This window comes from Sander vitreus, chromosome 5 (genome assembly GCF_031162955.1).
Source record: "Sander vitreus isolate 19-12246 chromosome 5, sanVit1, whole genome shotgun sequence".
Lineage (NCBI taxonomy): Eukaryota > Metazoa > Chordata > Actinopteri > Perciformes > Percidae > Sander > Sander vitreus.
This window is the reverse complement of record NC_135859.1, coordinates 3,640,272-3,657,823: the sequence shown is the minus strand read 5'-3', so window position 1 is coordinate 3,657,823 and position 17,552 is coordinate 3,640,272. Positions and strand designations below refer to the sequence as shown.

Here is a 17,552-nt window from a genome sequence, read left to right as displayed (position 1 = left end):
TGGTCACGTTATTTAATCTATTGATTTGTGTACACGGACACGTTTATGTCGTTTTTTTTGTGGTGGTGAGCATGAATTTTAATCTAATGTAGTTCCATGGGAAGCATCTTTCGTGATCGCAGCACGACTACGGTAGCCTGGCACCGCCCTCCTACTTACTTCCGCTCAATTTTCATTTCCCTTCAGTACTCCGTCTGGGTTTGCGGTATATTCGCGGGTTTTCTCCAGCCAAATCTTTACCGGTCCAATCAGCGATCAGAGGGAGTGGCTGAGAACGATGACGTTGAGGCCGTGCGCTAGAGTTGCGGCGGAGAAAGATGCGAGCGAAGCCATTCGGTCCGTTGTGGCAGCAACGCTGCAGAATATCCAGAAGTTAAAGCCCGAGGAAGAACAATCTTTGCTGAGTTGTGTTGGTGGCCATGATGTTGTGGCCCTCCTCCACACGGGGTTCAGGGAAAAGTTAGATTTTACAGCTCGCTCCGTTAGTGGTGAAGGAGTTGGCTTAGGCTAATGCTCAGTCTCCCCTCTTGTTGCACATGCGCATGACATACGTCACGACCAAACATTAGCGATTGGTTATGGCAGATCCAGAGTGGCTCTGGGCAGATCCAATAGTTTTAAACTTCAACAGAGTACCCTCCTTCAAGGAAGTTAACACTTGTCAATGGAGAGAGGCCAGACTCTCTGTACAAATGAAATGTACCAGAGTCTGGTAGGACCAGGCTACGACTACGGTAGCGAGTAGTATGAAAAGCCGAAAATCCGCACAAGGAGGTTGGTCGGGGTGGTGAATGGGTCAAACAACACAGGACTTTCTTCCCAGAGACCGGGGATCGTGGCCCGCGTGTGCCGTTTTATTTCCCCGTTGTTCTGTTCCTAAACCCAACCGTCCCGTTATTGTCGCGCGTCCCCCAGAGACCGCGGATCGTGTCCCGGCGTGTGACGTGTCCTTTCCCCCATTCTTCTTTTCTTAGGTTGAAACCCAACCTTCGTATAGATGCTTCCCTTTATGTGCTGAGCACCACGAAAAAAACGAGATGAACGTGTCCGTGTACACGAATCAATAGATTAAAAATAACGTGACCATTTCACGAACTGCCGTGAGACCGTGTTGGATAACGTGATGTCTTCAGAGTTAGGAGATTAACCGGCCCATACAGAAAGCAAGAAAACATTCAGAATGTTTTGTTGTGTGAATGAAACATAATTGTTTTGTATAAGTTTGTAAAAGTGCTATAAGTAAGTGATGGCTCTTTAGAAGTTTTTACGTCTGCTGTGTGATCTATTCATTTAGATAGGACTGACACATGTTAAGCTTACCACCTGTAAGCCAACAGCAGAGATAAGAGCTGAGGCTGCACACCGTAGCTACTGGGGAATTGACATCCCAATATTTCTGGGGGAATTCTGGTCAAGAACTACTGCCTATTGATCTATTTCAGATGTTGTTTCATATGTGGTTGCCATTGTATTCACCACAGTTTGTTGTTCAATTCAAAAGGCCTTCTTGTAATGTATGCAATCAGAAACGTCAAAAAACTTACAATACACACTTCCCATAATGCACATGGAAAGCCATTAGACCTCCCCTGCCTCCTAAATGGCCTCTTCTTTCAAACCCCCATACCTCCAGTTTGTAACACAGTATTTCTGTTAGAGGTTTGCAGTCTTATGCTCGAGCCAATTTTACCCTGATGACATATGTTTTATGTCATCATGTCATTAAATGACGTTTTTGTGAAGCTCTTTGCAGAGCTACTTTTATTAATCGCGCAAGGGGAAAATTCACATTTACACTTTGTTGTTACAGTTACACACAACACACACAGGCCGAAATACACACACATGCTCAGGAGGACCTATACATGCACTATTTGGAGAGATGACAGTGAGAGTGAGGGGGCTGCCCATTAAACGTGCACCAAGGAGTTGAGGGTTCGGTGCCTGCCTGGATTGATGGATTCAATGTTCCTTTGAAAATGCAATTACCTTAATGGCAAATAAATACTTTTTCTTGAAAAAAGGTTGATGTTATTTCCCTGGAAAGTAATCATTTTAAAAATCAAAGGAAAATGCATTCACAGGCCTGCCAATGCACTTTATTCCTATATAAGACCAGGCACAAAGAGAGTACCTGTATGTTGGTAATAAAGTGACTGGCTGCAGTGCTGTAATAAGCTGCCGTTTGCTATGCTGCTGCAACAAAGATGGCTAGCATTAAAGGTGCAGTAGGTAAGACTTATAAAACTAACTTTTTTGTCATATTTGCTGAAGCTGACCCTATGTTCCAGTAGAACTACATGAAGCAGGTCATTTAAATAAAAATCCGGTTCCTCTGGCACCACCTACAGCCTGTAGGGCGATCCTGTTCAGATGCACCAATCAGGTCCAGTGTAACTGTGTGTCAATCACTGCTCATGCACATGCATTCATTGTCCCTTGTGGGGGGAGGGGCTTAGGAGACCGTTTGGGCTTTAGCAGAAAGGGGGGGGGGACTGACTGAAATGTTTTGGAGTCCTGGATCTTTGCAATCCTACCTACAGCACCTTTAACTACATTGTAGGTTGTTTACCTGACCAGCAAATATGATTCCAACTGCATGGGGGGGCCTGTATCACAAAGTGAAAATAGAGGGGTAGCCAGGTATCTCTGGCCTTAAATCTGGTAATTTGACTTAGATTTTATCAACCACTAGTGGTTTAAAGCATGTTTGTAAACCATATTTGAAGATTTACAGTAACACATTAATGTTGCAGACCTTACATTCATAATGCTGGCTCATCGAAAAGCCATACGTTTTAACACGTATAAAGTAAACAATTATCCATGTCTTTCTCAGTACATGTTGCTTGTCTTTCTTTTAGTATTTGGATTATTTGTACTGGTCTGGAGTTTGTACCTTCAGGTTGAAAGCACTTAATTGGAAGTCGCTTTGGATAAAACCGTTTGCTAAATGACATGTAATGTAATGTAATGTAATGTAATGTATATGAGATATTGCCAGAGCCAGTTAATAAGCAGCTTCAGCCATGCAGTGATTGTGGAGGCGAGAAAGTGAGCAGGGTTTGACCTTCTCTCTCTCTTTTTTCCCCATGCTAAACTAAATCTGCGGCTTTTTGTGTGTACAAGTTCAACACTATGAGTGTCATCCAGGAGATACTCCATGTGTAAAATAATATCACGTCTCTCTATGACAGCTGGCTCCTCACTCAGCTTCATGTGTGGCCATCTTCTGAACAACTACTGTATAAACACTTGCTTTTCAGCGTGGTTGAACAACGTGTAATGAGAACTAGTTCTTTTTGTTGGCATACCCCAGCCTTCAGCTCATTTTATGATACAGGCTCCATCTTGATATCTCAGCAGCTGCTGAGGTTAAGGAGAAGTTACTGGCATTGGTCAGCAACACATACAAACCCCCAGGTAACAGGAACATATTTCTGATTGCAACATTATTGTTTTTTAAATTTATTTTCATATGAGGGATCGTTAAAAGAAATTATTGCTTATTTATTTTGTCATGGTTGTACATGATTCTGATAAGCCAAACACTTATCCAGGTGGAGGTTATTTATTGTGTACACTGATGGAAACTGAAGTAGTTGACCAATAGCTGTTCATCATAATGTGTAATAACCTAGGAGAGCTTACACTGACATTTGTACAGCTGCCAAGTTGTGGAGGTAGATTTTCTTTATTATTGTTTGAAGACAGTGTTTAGTGCCCTATTTTACAAAATTCATCATATGACTGCTAAAGAGGCATTAACTAGTAGAACTGATTTTGCTTTACATAACCAACCTACATGTACAAGACTTATCTATGTTAGACATTTGTAATGCAATTGTTACCCCAAAATTCCACTTGGTGTGACTGCGCTGCGTTCCAGGGGCAACGTGCCTAGCCTCTCGACACAATGCTTGTGATTCAACCAGCCGTAACACCGCGTATCCCAGAAGCGGCTCTCCGCTCTCTGCTCTGCTAAAAAACAGGCACTAAGTCTATTTTTGACGGAGCTGTGGGGCGTTGCCTGGACAGGAAACTGGAATGGGTAGAGAATACGGTACATTTTCAAAATGAACAATATGTCCAGACTCCTGATTGTATCACATCACTACACTATTTTAATAACTAAAACACAGCCAAATCTTAGATCCGTGTCGTTCGTAACTGGACTAAATGGAAGAGCCTATTCAGCTATGTAGACTACTCACTTTTGTGGTAGAAGCATAATATCGGGAGAAATGGCCTAATCAACAAAATCTGCAAGAAAAACACTCTGCTTCTGTAATGCTCTTGGCGTGGTATGACCAAGTGGCAACCTTCAGTGCTGAAAAATGAAGCCAATGCGTAAAGTGTGATTAATGCTTCTCTGTAAAATCTACGCCGTGGCCACGTACGTACATAGGTACATAGACATACAGACCCTACGCCGTAGCCTGATGTGCACCTCTCGAAAAATGTAACTACATGTCCGGCGACGCACATCGTTCAGCCATGGCCTGGTAGCGTTGCATTTCCCCCCCGACTCATTTCTTGGTTCTCCTTCTCCATAAACAATATGAAATCAAGGAGAGGGTTAACTTTTCCTGCTAAAGATTTCCCACCGTGGTCAGAAAGAACAGGGGAGACTCTTTGCTTCTCTCACTATGACTCTAGAGTCGCTACTCACTCCAAAGCTAATCACCATCACTCTCTCACTCGCTCTACCACACACTCCCCACCAGAAATCACGGTGCCATAAACTGCAGTTCATCGAGTGGCCACTTGAGGCTGGCTCCAAAAGTCAATCCCCATAGAACCCAATGTTAAAATACCCAACTTTACAACAGAATTAAACATGTTTTCACCCTAGTACAAAAACGGTTTTGGTCTCGATAGTTAAGTTCCCCATTCATGACAACCGGAAGGGGGTGAATCTTTTTTACAACTCATCCGTTTTAATTATATTCAGGCTTAAAGCTATGCATAATTAAAGGTTTTCCGCTTTGAGTGACAAGTGGGCTGACGCCACAGGAGGCTAGCATAGACTGTAGGCTTTACTTTGAGTTTTATTTTGGCTCTTCAGAGGCATCATGGAGACTACATCCATGTTTTGTAAAGTCGATGTGTATGACCGCACGGCGGAGGACGGAATAAAACCACGGTGCAGCCTGAACGCTGCGCATCTGCGCCTGGTGGAATCCCCCGGTAAGAGTGGTAAAGGAGGCCCTGCAGTTTAAATTAGAAATTAGATGTGTGGATCTTCAATGTACAGTGCAACAATGGATTCTTTGTAATGAAGAAAAAGGCAGAATGATTTGATAAAATGGATAGGAAAACATTGTCACGGCAGTCTCTAATGCAGCAGGAGTTCAATGTACATGTCCATAGGATTTTAGAAGTAGTTTGTAGAAGAAGTTGGACAGTTTTATGTGATGAATGACAGTTATGAAAGATCATTAGGGAATGGCTCCATTGACCGTATATTTTTAAGGATATACACTTTTTTTCTTTTTAGACTTCTTAGTCACAGTTTGACAAGAATCTCAAACATCTTACTCACTTAACAATTTCTGGCAAGTAAAAAAACAAACATTTATTTTACTTTACCTGATTATATGTAAATAGATGTTGCATGATGAGTAAAATTGGGGTCCAAACACAAACTGATCTAGCCAGATGGATCAGCTTAAAAAGTGTCAACATATATTTGTTTTTTTTAACTAGATAACTGACCTACACAAACTGATCAAGTCACTGTCAAAATTGTAATCGGTTCATTTTCTGTCAGTCAATCAATAAATGTGTCGATTAATAGTTATAAATAATGAATGTAACACTGAGGTCAACTCACATAAATTACAATATGTTGTAAAAGCACATGGCAATACTGTCTGACTTGGTGGTATGTATTGTATACATGTTCGACATATTTCTTCAACTTTTGATTGTTGGGTTAATTTTGGATTTGCTTAGCTGTCCAATCACCTGTAAAATAAGAAGACGTAGTGACATCTGAGTGAAATCAAAAGTAGATTACGCCCCCTACTCCCTAGGCCCTTTACAAATTGCATCACTATCCATTTTTTTTTTTTATCTCAACCTCTTGTAATCTTTACACATTTCGATTTTAACCGATTCCCGATGCATCGTTACATCCCTAGCAGTGTTGGGGTAGTTACTTAAAAAAAGGAATGGATTACATATTACTAGTTACTTTTTTAAAGTAATGCTTTACTTTACTTAATTACTCACTGCAGAAAGGAATTAGTTACACTACTAGTTACATAACTTCAGGATTACTCCGTAACATCACCTGAGATACACCATAACTTACTTGCCAAATAACAATATAAGATTTAACCACATATGCCCAGATCAACACAAACCCTTATTATGATATGGACATCCACAAGATCGCTCTTTTATGCTCTTAAATACCACAAAGCTGACAACAAAGTTGGGAACATCAGCCCAACATTTTTTCAAAAACAAGGCTACAGTACTGGCGGCCGTCCGCTCTTCATAACCTGTATTGTGCCCAGAATGTTTCAGAAAGACAGCGATTCCACTGTCAAAACAGGCAACATTTCCTCCACTATGTATGCTGCCGTACCCCCATGTATCTCTGCTTTGTTTACCTGCTGTTGAAAATCAAGTCTTGGCTGCTTGGCTGGCGTCGGCAACATGCTCTTTTCATTAGCGTCACTCAGGGTCCGGGGGACTTTAGCAACTAGCTTAGATTGGATGTTGTGTTTGTGACCTAGGCACTATTTACACTTTACAATCAAGTTTTTGTCCTAACTAATTTGAAGTAATGGGCATACCTCCACCCCTCAAAAGACGTGTTAAGTGGTGGCTCTGCCATTTTTGTTTCATCTCCTCAGACGAGTGTTAAAGCGTAACTCTCGCCAAAATGCAACCTAGGGTCTTTTTGTAAATATACCCGAGTCAAACTTTCGTTTAAAAGCATAATTAGGACGGAAACGCCACTTTTAAGATATACCGTATTCTCGTTTTCGGTCAAATGGCCTTTTGAATGGGAGTGCTAGGGGCACTACTATGATAGCATCAAAATCACTATTTTTAAAACACTAAGAAGGCTCGACACAACATGAAACTTTGCTCGAAGTATCGCCAGGGGCTCTACACATGAACTCCAGCATTGAGAACATTGTTTATGTACACAGAGTTTACTAAAAAGAAAGGTTTTGAACAACTCACTTTAGCAGTTGTTGTTTACGTTATCCGCCATCTTGTCAGTCAAAAAGAGTCAATCTCCGAATGCAACGAAACAGGGAGGAGAGTAATGATGGAAAGCTCCTAAAGCTTAGTTCCATATAAATGCACAGATAATTTGTTGTTTTGTCGTTAGTGAAAAACAATATTGACCTTGTAGTTGAAAAAGGAGCCTCATATAGGAATGACATTTCCTCCTATGGAGTCCGTTCATTCGCATTTGGAGATCGACACTGCTTGACTGATAAGATGGCGGATAGTGTAAACAACAACGTTAAAGTGAGTTGTTCAAAACCTTTCTTTTTAGTAAACTCTGTGTACACATACAATGTTCTCAATGCTGGAGTTCATGTGTAGAGACCCTGGTGATACTTCGAGCAAAGTTTCATGTTGTTTTGAGCCTTCTTAGTGTTTTAAAAATAGTGATTTTGATGCTATCATAGTAGTGCCCCTAGCTCTCCCATTCAAAAGGCCATTTGACCGAAAACGACAATACGGTAAATCTTAAAAGTGCCGTTTCCGTCCTAATTATGCTTTTAAACAAAAGTTTGACTCGGGTACATTCACAAAAAGACTCTAGGCATTTTGGCGAGAGTCACGCTTTAAGCAAACACACACGAAAAGGGATGTTTGATTTGTTTTTCTCTCTTCCAGTTATGCAGATAGTTTTATGCAGAACCAGTAACGCAAGTCACGTGATCATTTTTTGATTGGTAACTGTAATGTGATTACTGAGTTATCAACAGTAATGCGTTACATTACTGCCTTACCCCCAACACTGATCCCTAGTAACCATAATTTAAAACAGTAACCACATTACACATACAACATCAGATAATGATAATGGTTTCTTTCTTGGGACCATAATGCAACACACTATGCCATTGTTTGGATCATTTCTGGGTAACATTGTGAACACTCAGTTATCCCACGCCTGATGCACTGAAGGTGCCAGTGAACGATCCCTCTCTGACTCCTCAACATTACTGTCTTTCTTATGTACAGCTGTCATTTCTAACGCTTGATCTGAGAGACTTCCCTCTGGGTGGACCACCACACACCCCACCTTTACACTCCTATTCACCTCTGCTGTTTCATGCAAATTGTTGTCGTTATGGACTCGATTTCTCAGCCCCAAGACAAGATGGTTGTGATTGTTAGCGGCATCTCTGAAGTCAGTACATTCACAAGGTGCTTGCATGGACCTGTCTTTCTTGCCCCACTTGGCCCTCCTCCACAGCTGGCACTGAATGAGGCAACAGAAGGGCCTGGACTTGCACACCGCCTGGAAGCCCCTCCTAAAGTTCTCATTGTAGTAGCCGTAGATGATGGGGTTGACGCTGGAGTTGGAGAAAGCTAGCCAGTGGGCAAAGGGAAAGATGTAGCTGGTCAGAAGGTCCAGCTGGTCCCTGTCAAACCCTGCGTAGTCAGCCATCATCATCAGGGTCCACAGTGGTAACCAGGACAGCATAAAAAGCAAAGCCACCAGGATAAGCATCTTTATCACCTTGATCTTTTTCTGGGAAATCATTGGCTGACCAGCCCTTCTACCTCCAACCTGGACTCTGGCGTTGGCCAGCTTTGGCTCAATGTTTGCAACCACAGAAGAACACAGTTTGCCTCCGATACTTCCGTACATCAGTGTGATGACAGTGAGCGGCACCAGGTAGATGAGAACAAACAGAACCGCAGTGTAGACCTTTCTCATCTGAGGGTTGGCAAAGTTTTCGTAGCAGGTGTACAGGGGGGATGTGTGGTTGAAGTCATCATTGTACACCATGTAGTGGAAAGGAACTTCCTCCATAGTCAGTGCCACAGCAGTAGGACACATGATCACCACTGCTAGCACCCAGATTAACACGATGGCTGCCTTGGCAACAAGTACAGTCGGCTTGGGTTGTAGAGGGTACACTATACAGCGAAACCTGCAGTAGATAAGTAAAACACATTACTGCAAATTAGCTATGTGGCTAGACATAATCAAAAGAAGAATATTTACTAGAGCTAAAGCTTTAACTAAGAATGCCTAATACTCATAACTTAATAATCTTCCAATTACTTTTTTACATTAATCATTTAGTCATGTTTTAAAATTTCAAAATTTTGTTTAGCCTTTAGTCAAAAAAATCAAAAGGTTAAATGTAAAGCAAGCAAGTACTTAAAATGTAGGATGTTGTAATCAGCAAATGTATGGTGTATTAGTGGTATGGCGTAGGGGGGGGCAATGGTGGACTGAAATATCTAAACTACCGTATTTGATGCATTTACCTGAAATTATGTACAGACATTCAGGGTCATAAAATATATTGAATTATACCCCAATCAGACAAAACGTAAAAAAAAAAAAATTGGACAGAAATTGGACAGAAGAATCAAAAATGTAAAACAAAAAGTAAGAAAACAAAAATAGCATTGTACATGTAGGAAAACTCTCTAGGATAAAAAAATATGATACATAATCTCAAGAAAGATGAAGTAAAAGTTAAAAAATATTGGTCAGTATTGTGAAATGTATGGAGCTAAATCAGGGCCAAATGTTTAGTTAATTTGAAAAGAATATATATATATATATATATATATATATATATATATATATATATATATATATATATATAGTTGAAAAACTAAAGCTTGAAATTGAAAATTTAAGTTTTGGTCTAAAACTTGAAAAATAAAACCATGTATTCAAACTAAAAATAAGTGTACCAATTTTTCTTTCAGTTTGAATAAAATTTAGATTAAATTCTGGAATTATTTTTGAATAAATTATAAATTTTCATTTTTCACTTTTATATTTGTTTTCAGTTCCACATTTCATGTTTTCAGATACAAAACTTATTTTTTTTTTTACGGCTTCAAATCTTTTTTTTCAGTTTCAAACTTTTGGCCCTGATTTTGCATAGGGGCCATGGCTTCAATTCAGAAGGGCGTGGAATAGAGCTCAACAGTCCCGCCCCTACTCTCAGAGACCTTGGGTTCCGGAAGTAAATTTCCCATTCATTTCTCCCATTGACGTCTGGAAAAATCCGTATATAAAGAGTTTTAGACCATGCCTTAGGCTAACCAGGTGGTACGTGACTCATAAGCATACAACGTATCATTTTGAGTAAAAAAACGAACAGAAAATCCCCAAAAAGTCAAAGGTACAAGACTGTGTACATATCGTCATCTCAGAGCGAAGGAACTACTCCTCCCATAAACCACCGCGCACCACTGAACAAAGGAAGCTAACGTTAGTTTAGCTAACAGCTAATTCGGCTAACCGCTAGCTGAGACAGCATGTAATAACTTTAAAAGACCCTCAAAATAAAACCTGAAAATAACCGTTAACATATATAACGGCTGTTACGTCAGCTGCAGACGGCTTTACCCAGTGTTAAGTTTGAGTTAATGTTATTTTAGACTGAATCAAGCTGTCAGCTAGCGGTTAGCCGAATTAGCTGTTAGCTAAACTAACGTTAGCTTCCCGGCAGAGGCTAACGTCAGAAGCGTGGAACAGATCGTGATTCGTGCAGTGCCGTAAATCCTCTTGACGGATCGTGCAGGCAGCACAGATCGGGTACTGACACCCCCCCTACTCACCAGCATGAGTTCCACCAAAGAATTTCTAATAAGGGAAGAAGTTCCACTCTCTTGTTACTTCCGGCTTCTGAACTGGTTGCAGTTCCACTCTGGTTCCATATAGGGGGCGCTCACAGGCCAGTGCAGAATGAATGGTGGTCTATGGAGCTATACCCCTCAAAATCCACTTTTCTCAGGATATCATTTTTTGTCTAGTAATTTGAATGTTGCATTCGAAAGGGGAGGCTAAGAAAATACACACTGCTGGGTGTTAGATTTATTTAAAGTGGCTTTTTTGTTCTAAAAAGCCTTTTAAAATGTCAATGACGTCATACACATATACGGCCAGAGATACTGCTTTACGGCAAGCTCTGAGTCGCTTCCTTTGTTCTCTCGAAGCATCGACAACACAGCTGACAGGTTAGACTCTCCCTGTTAATCTCCGATCGTAATCAGTCCTTCACTGACCAATCAGACATAAGGAGGACATAAGTACTCGTTCATTCAACTTTTGACCTATAATCCATGTTGAACTTGCAAAAACTACAATCAAATCTGAGATTTCTCAACGACAATCAGGCGAAAGAGACACATTTAGCCGTCTAGCTCCATAGAGTCCCATTCATTTAGCACTGGACCACAATCACCCCCAGTGGAACTCTGGTGGAACTGCAACCAAATTCGGTACAATGGGGCTGAATAGGGAGTGGAACGGATTTCCGTAGATGGGCTTTGGTTCCACCAATCAGAGGCATCACTGTGGGATTGTGGGATTGTTCAGGATTGTGGGTAATGAAGTACTTATCCAAGAATAAAAGACATTTATCTCAAAACAAGGGTAGTGCCCCATGATTTGTGGTGTCTATATGAGCATATACAATCGCTGAGTCATGTCGGCATGCTGGTTTTAAGTCTACCATCGACGGTTACGATTTTATGGCTTATACTCCAATTTGTCAATGGAGAAATTGCATTGTATTTTTACTTCCGGAACCCGCTGTGGGCGGGACTGTTGAGCTCTATTATGAGTGACAGCCTAACAAAGAAGGCAGAAAACTCTCCTCAGTCATGTTGACTTCAGGGAAATTGTGTTACTGCGAGAACTATGACTGAATGCTTTCTATCCACTATATACATGCGATTTTTACTAAACAAACTGATGCCAGTGACAAAGTTCCATTTAAAAAACTGATTTGGACAACACGTGGTACCAATTACACTATAAGAGCAATAAACTGTGCCAGATTGTGCAGTTCAGCAGGAACAATGACTTCTCCCACTTCCACGTACGACTTTGAATGTATGCACCACAGTTCACATGAACATGAAGCATCGCTAGCACTAAAGTTAGCATTAACTAATGTTAGCTTCACACTAGCTGATGTTTTTACACTAATTTCAGTGTCCAGTTAAAGTTTTTTGACTTTAACGTGTAGTGTCTTTGTTAACCTCTGTTTGTCAGAATGACCATAACTCGACAGTGACTACGATGCTTCATTTCCAGCTTTGTCCAGCTGTCCATCTATTTTCCCTTTGTGTTAACGACAAAAAAATGCCACTGCGGGGATAATGTCCCAAACTATCTATTCAAAAATGCTAATATCTTTCACATGTCTTACCAATGCGCTGGCGCCAGGGTTGCCATGCTCACTGCCAAGGGAATACTGTGGTGCATATATTCAAAGTCGTACGTGGAAGTGGGAGAAGTCATTGTTCCTGCCTTTAACATTATTATTTATTCACTTATTTATTTCTCTCTCCTCCTCCTCCTACTCGCACATACCTTCATATGGTCCCAGTTATGCATCTATAAATCCATGACACTTTAACACGACACTCTTTCATACATGCACACAATACAATACACATCCCATACTCGCACTAACAAAAACAATTAAACATCTGTGTTACTGTCTGTCTAATTTGTCACCTTTTTTGTACTACGACCCATTGCACTTATAAAGGTGGGAAAAAATATCAAACCACAGCCCACACTAACCTTTCAACAGCTATGGCCACCAGGGTGAAGACTGAGGCAGAAACAGACATTCCCTGCACCAAGCCGCTCAACTTGCACACAGTGTTGGAAAAGGGCCAACCTGTTACAAAAATGACAAACACTCATTAGAGTAGTACTCAAACTAGTGGCAAGTAAGTGGGTAAGCGAGTGACTAGTAACAATTCAAAAAACTCTGTGTAATGTGAGGGTAGTGACTCCTACTGATGAACCCACAGAGCATTATCAGCCTCTGCAGAGCGTTTTAGCCTCTTTTAGCTCAGTGGTTCCCAAACTTTTTCCATGTCAAGGACCCCTAAAGACCCCTAAGATTTTGTCCCAGGTTCTACCATATGATAGGATTTTTGCTTTGAGATGTTTTGTACCAAAACGTGTATGAAACCCATGACCAAAATAGTCATACATTCTGTCATTGTGTTACTTATGGAAGGAATTTTAGTGAAACAATGATTTCCCTTTTTTTTGGGGACCCCTTGGAACCCTTTAAAGGACCCCACTTTGTGTGCACACGCTCAAGTGCAATGTGTAAACCATTCAAAACTGTGAGACGAGAGGCTCGCAGTTGCCTAGCAGACGCATTACAAATATCTAACAGTCTAAATATCTGGAGCTGTCAGGGACTCTGCTGGGGAGCTCCAGCCAATGAGAGCGCAAGACCTGCAACGTGCCACGAACTTTACCTAATGCATTGCATTTGCAACATAGACCAAAGTTGTTGCGCCTCAAGGAAACACACAATACAAATACGCTACAAATAGTAAGGACGTGTGTGTTGGGACCGGAGCAGTGGGATTAAACTGATCTTAAACAAAGGAAATCACATCCCAACATGTGAAACAGGCTATTTTGCGAACACATGTACCATGTATGACAGGGTATTACCTGTGATGAGGAGGTCCACCAGTGTTGTAGGGATGCAGAAGATGCCCACCAGTAGGTCACTGATAGCCAGGTTAAGGATGAAGAGGTTTGTGACTGTGCGCATACGACGGTTTGCCAGTACGATCAGGCAAACCAGAATGTTCCCCACCATACACAGCAGGAAGATGAAGAAATAGCCCAGGATGTAGCTGGCAGCCACATACAGAGAGTGCTGATAGTAGGGGTAAAAGATCATGTTGGTGATGTTTGAAGCACCATCTAGGCTGGTGTTTGTAACAGCTGATGTGGTGGCTGATCCCTCCATCTCCATCCCTTCCTCGCCCATCTTCGTCAGTATCTCCATCTCTTGGATGAGCCAACACTGAAGAGGAAATCCAAGGAGAAGATCATTTAGAATTCAGTTTGCAATCAAAAATATCACATTTCAAACAAAACATTTAACATATGTATCTATTAGGGCTGTCAAACGATTACATTTTCTTAATTGCGATTAATCGTTGAAGTTCTATAGTTAATCGCGATTAATCGCATGTTTTATCACATGATTAAAATTCTATTATTTTGCATTTCAGAACTGTTTTTAAGTACATATTAACAATGGAAAGCCATTCTTACCAGTGGATCTTAATTGGGAATCAAATGAATGCAAAGAAAGTGACTTTATGAACTTGATTTTAAGATTTGTATTTGTTTATTATATATTTAATCTAGTCACACATTTGAATTTAACAACAACTTTGAATGCACCACGAGGCTGTAAATTACCAGTTTCATTGAACGCACCGTCTGTGTTTTTCCGACAACAGCAGCTGCAGATTGTTACATCCCGGTGTCAGAATCCTCTACAGTGAAATACAGACAAACTGTACACCATTTAGCGTTAGCTGTCAGCATTATAACCGTGTTTAATCCAGCTACTAGCTAGCGGTAGGCTAACGTTAGCTGCTGTCGAATGTAGTGTTAACTAGCGTCACGTGCAGTGATGTTTCTGTTTCCTGTAATGTCTGTTTCAGAGCATCAGAGAGAAGTGCAGACATATCAGTGGCACCAGAATGAGGCACTGAAATCCGCGTTGCTATTCCTGCAGCAGCAGGATGTGTTATGAGGAAGTACGGCAAAATTGTAGCCTGTTAGGCAGGACGCAAAGTCGAGTGAAGTGAAAATAAATTAATAAATGGCGGCATGCGATTAATATGATTAAAATAAATTAACGCATTATGCTCGGCCCTTAATCGCATCGCGATTAACGTGTTAATGCTGACAGCCCTAGTATCTATTTTATCATGTGAACTAGAATAGTGCAGAGCGCAGATCTTCACAAACTGTGTCCCCCTCTCCCCTCCCAAACAAAGAAAAGTATAATCTCACTTAATTGTCCCTCCCAATAGACCTGCGCCAGACTGTTTTCTTAATCCCGCACCCGCAAACATTTTGACCCTGCATACAGGGCTGGCCCCACACAACAGTTTATCAGATCTTTGTTTTGTTTTTTTGCACGTCTTCATATGCTCGAGACTATTGTTTGTAATAAAACAAAGACCCCTTCTTGAAACCACATTCAAGGTGCAGTAGGTAAGACTTATAAAACGAACTTTCTGTCATATTTGCTGAAACTGACCCTATGTTCCAGTAGAACTACATGAAGCAGGTCATTTAAAAAAAAAAAATCAAACTCCTCTGGCACCACCTACAGCCTGTAGTGTGATGGAAAGGGGTATTTTACAATAACTTTGAATGTACCACAAGGCTGGCGAGGCGAGGCTGAGTCTGTGTTTTTCAGACAATGGCCGCTACAGTCTGGTGTTAGAATCCTCTACAGTAAAATACAGTCACACTTTACACCATTTAGCTGTCAGCATTTTAGCCGTGTTTACTCCAGCTGCTAGCTAACAGTAGGCTAACGTTAGCTGCTGCTAAGTGTAGTGTTGACTAGCGTCCCGTGTGGCGATGTTTCACTTCCCTCTAACGTCCGTTTTCGGAGCATCAGAGAGAAGCGCAGGCATTAAAGTGGCACCTAAATAAGGCACCGAAATCCGCGTTGCTATTCAGTCCGGTAGATAACGGTCGTTAAGGCACCGGTGCCGTATTAGCACCGGGTCTCGGACACACCCCCCCCAAATAAAAACTCTTCAGATCTACACGATTCACGTGGATAACATTTTCCCATTCAAAACGGCAATTTTCGCCGAAAAGCGACCTCTTTGGCCGGCTCGCAAGCCCAAACAAGTGTGTCTGTTGTTTTCTTTCCGGTCTAGCTAGATCCGGTGGGGCGTTGTAGTTTTTCTAACGTTACTAGTTGTTGCAACAGCATGTGAAAAAAGTTTGCTAGACCAAAAAGAACGTTAATCTCGCAATAAAAAATTGACGGCGTTAAAATGGGTTTGCGTTAACACCGTTAATAACGCGTTTAACTGACAACACTAGTTATAATGATATTTGTGTTTTGGCAGAGAGTGGTACTGCAGCACGGGAGACACCACAGTATCTGCAGAAAGCACTGCGTTGTGTCAAAGTGGTGTTTGTGGAGAGAATATCACTCTCAACAGACTTTTCCTTTCTGTCCATTTAACGTTAATGAGAAACACATTGGTGTCTGGTGAGAAGAGGGGTGAATACCTGCATAGAATTAAAATAACACTTTAACACATGCTCTTTGGTGGATTATGTGTTTGCCGAATTACAGGAGATTCTGGGACAGATTCAGACAAGATGGGGAATCTAATTTCATCAGTATATTTGGTCCTTAATTAGAGCCCCAACTGCCACTTGGTTTGCACAAGCCTACAGAGAGGCTCCCAACATTCATCTCATTTGAGAACTTTCACAATTCCTTGATACCGTTTTGGCCACCCTTGACTCTTTTGCACCGGTCAAAATTTAAAAAAGAAGTACGCCTGTTTACCGTGGCTTAATAACAGTAATTATTAAAGGAAATAGGAGAGCACAAAGAATGTCAGAGTAGAGGTTGAAGCGGGATGAAGATCTCATTTTAAATTCCAGGACCTCTTGGATGAATACCAATGGGCTATGAAAAATGTCAGGGTTAGGGTTAGGTAAGACGATTGTGATTGGTTTAATTAAATACAAACAACCCAGAGCAGTTTTTCCCCTAAACCAGAATTAACTTGTGTAGTCAGACCATTCTCCAGTGCTAAAACAGCTCTGTGGAGATAGGTCTGGCAATGCGTGACTACATTACAGTCTACTATCGCTAATACATGAATTGTCCTAATAGCCTCTTCTATTTCCCTGAAAGCACTGGTGCAAAATGACTCAACAGCATCACAGTGCAATTAATTTATGTACTGTGCTTTTTAATATTCAAAGTGTTAGCTCCCACATGTGTCTACCTAAAGGCATGAAGCTGAGGTAGACTAATTTCAGCTCTCCCTTGAGATGTTAGAAATGTCAAAGTCCGGAGGAAAAGTCAAGCATGACATTATTGCAGCAGTAGATGTACACCAACTGTTTAAATTTTATTAAATATTTCAAAAAACAAACTTCTAATTATTTGTATAGTTATTGTATAGCAATTCAAAAAGAGTCAAAGAAAAAAAAAAGTAATCAATTCACATACTTCATGGCCATGCTTACACCATCCCCTTAGGTCATTGGTATACAGCGAAAACAGGACTGGGATCCATGGATGCATTGAACCTCCTCAGGCCCTGCCTCACCTCCTCCTCTGTGAGGGCAAATGGCTGACCTCGCTCCCTCCTGACCTTGCGCTGGAGTTCAATCTTCAGCCTCTCTGTTGTTGCACTGAAGTCCTGAGTGTCAAACCGACAATACAAAATTGCCAGTTTAAAACGTGGCCTCTAACCGTTCCTTGTGGTGTCCTTTGGCTTTGGCTATCTCCCTCTTAAATGCT

General features: G+C 41.2%; 1 protein-coding gene across 1 annotated transcript; it reads right to left on the bottom strand.

Moving 5' to 3' along the window:
* Nucleotides 1-8,140: 8,140 nt before the first annotated feature.
* Nucleotides 8,141-14,024, bottom strand: npffr1l2 (neuropeptide FF receptor 1 like 2). The gene is made up of 3 exons (XM_078249648.1): nucleotides 13,682-14,024; nucleotides 12,782-12,881; nucleotides 8,141-9,146 (listed from the first exon to the last, which is right to left on the bottom strand). Exons 1-3 carry the CDS (start codon nucleotides 14,022-14,024, stop codon nucleotides 8,141-8,143), a joined length of 1,449 nt encoding a protein of 482 aa, XP_078105774.1.
* Nucleotides 14,025-17,552: the final 3,528 nt, after the last annotated feature.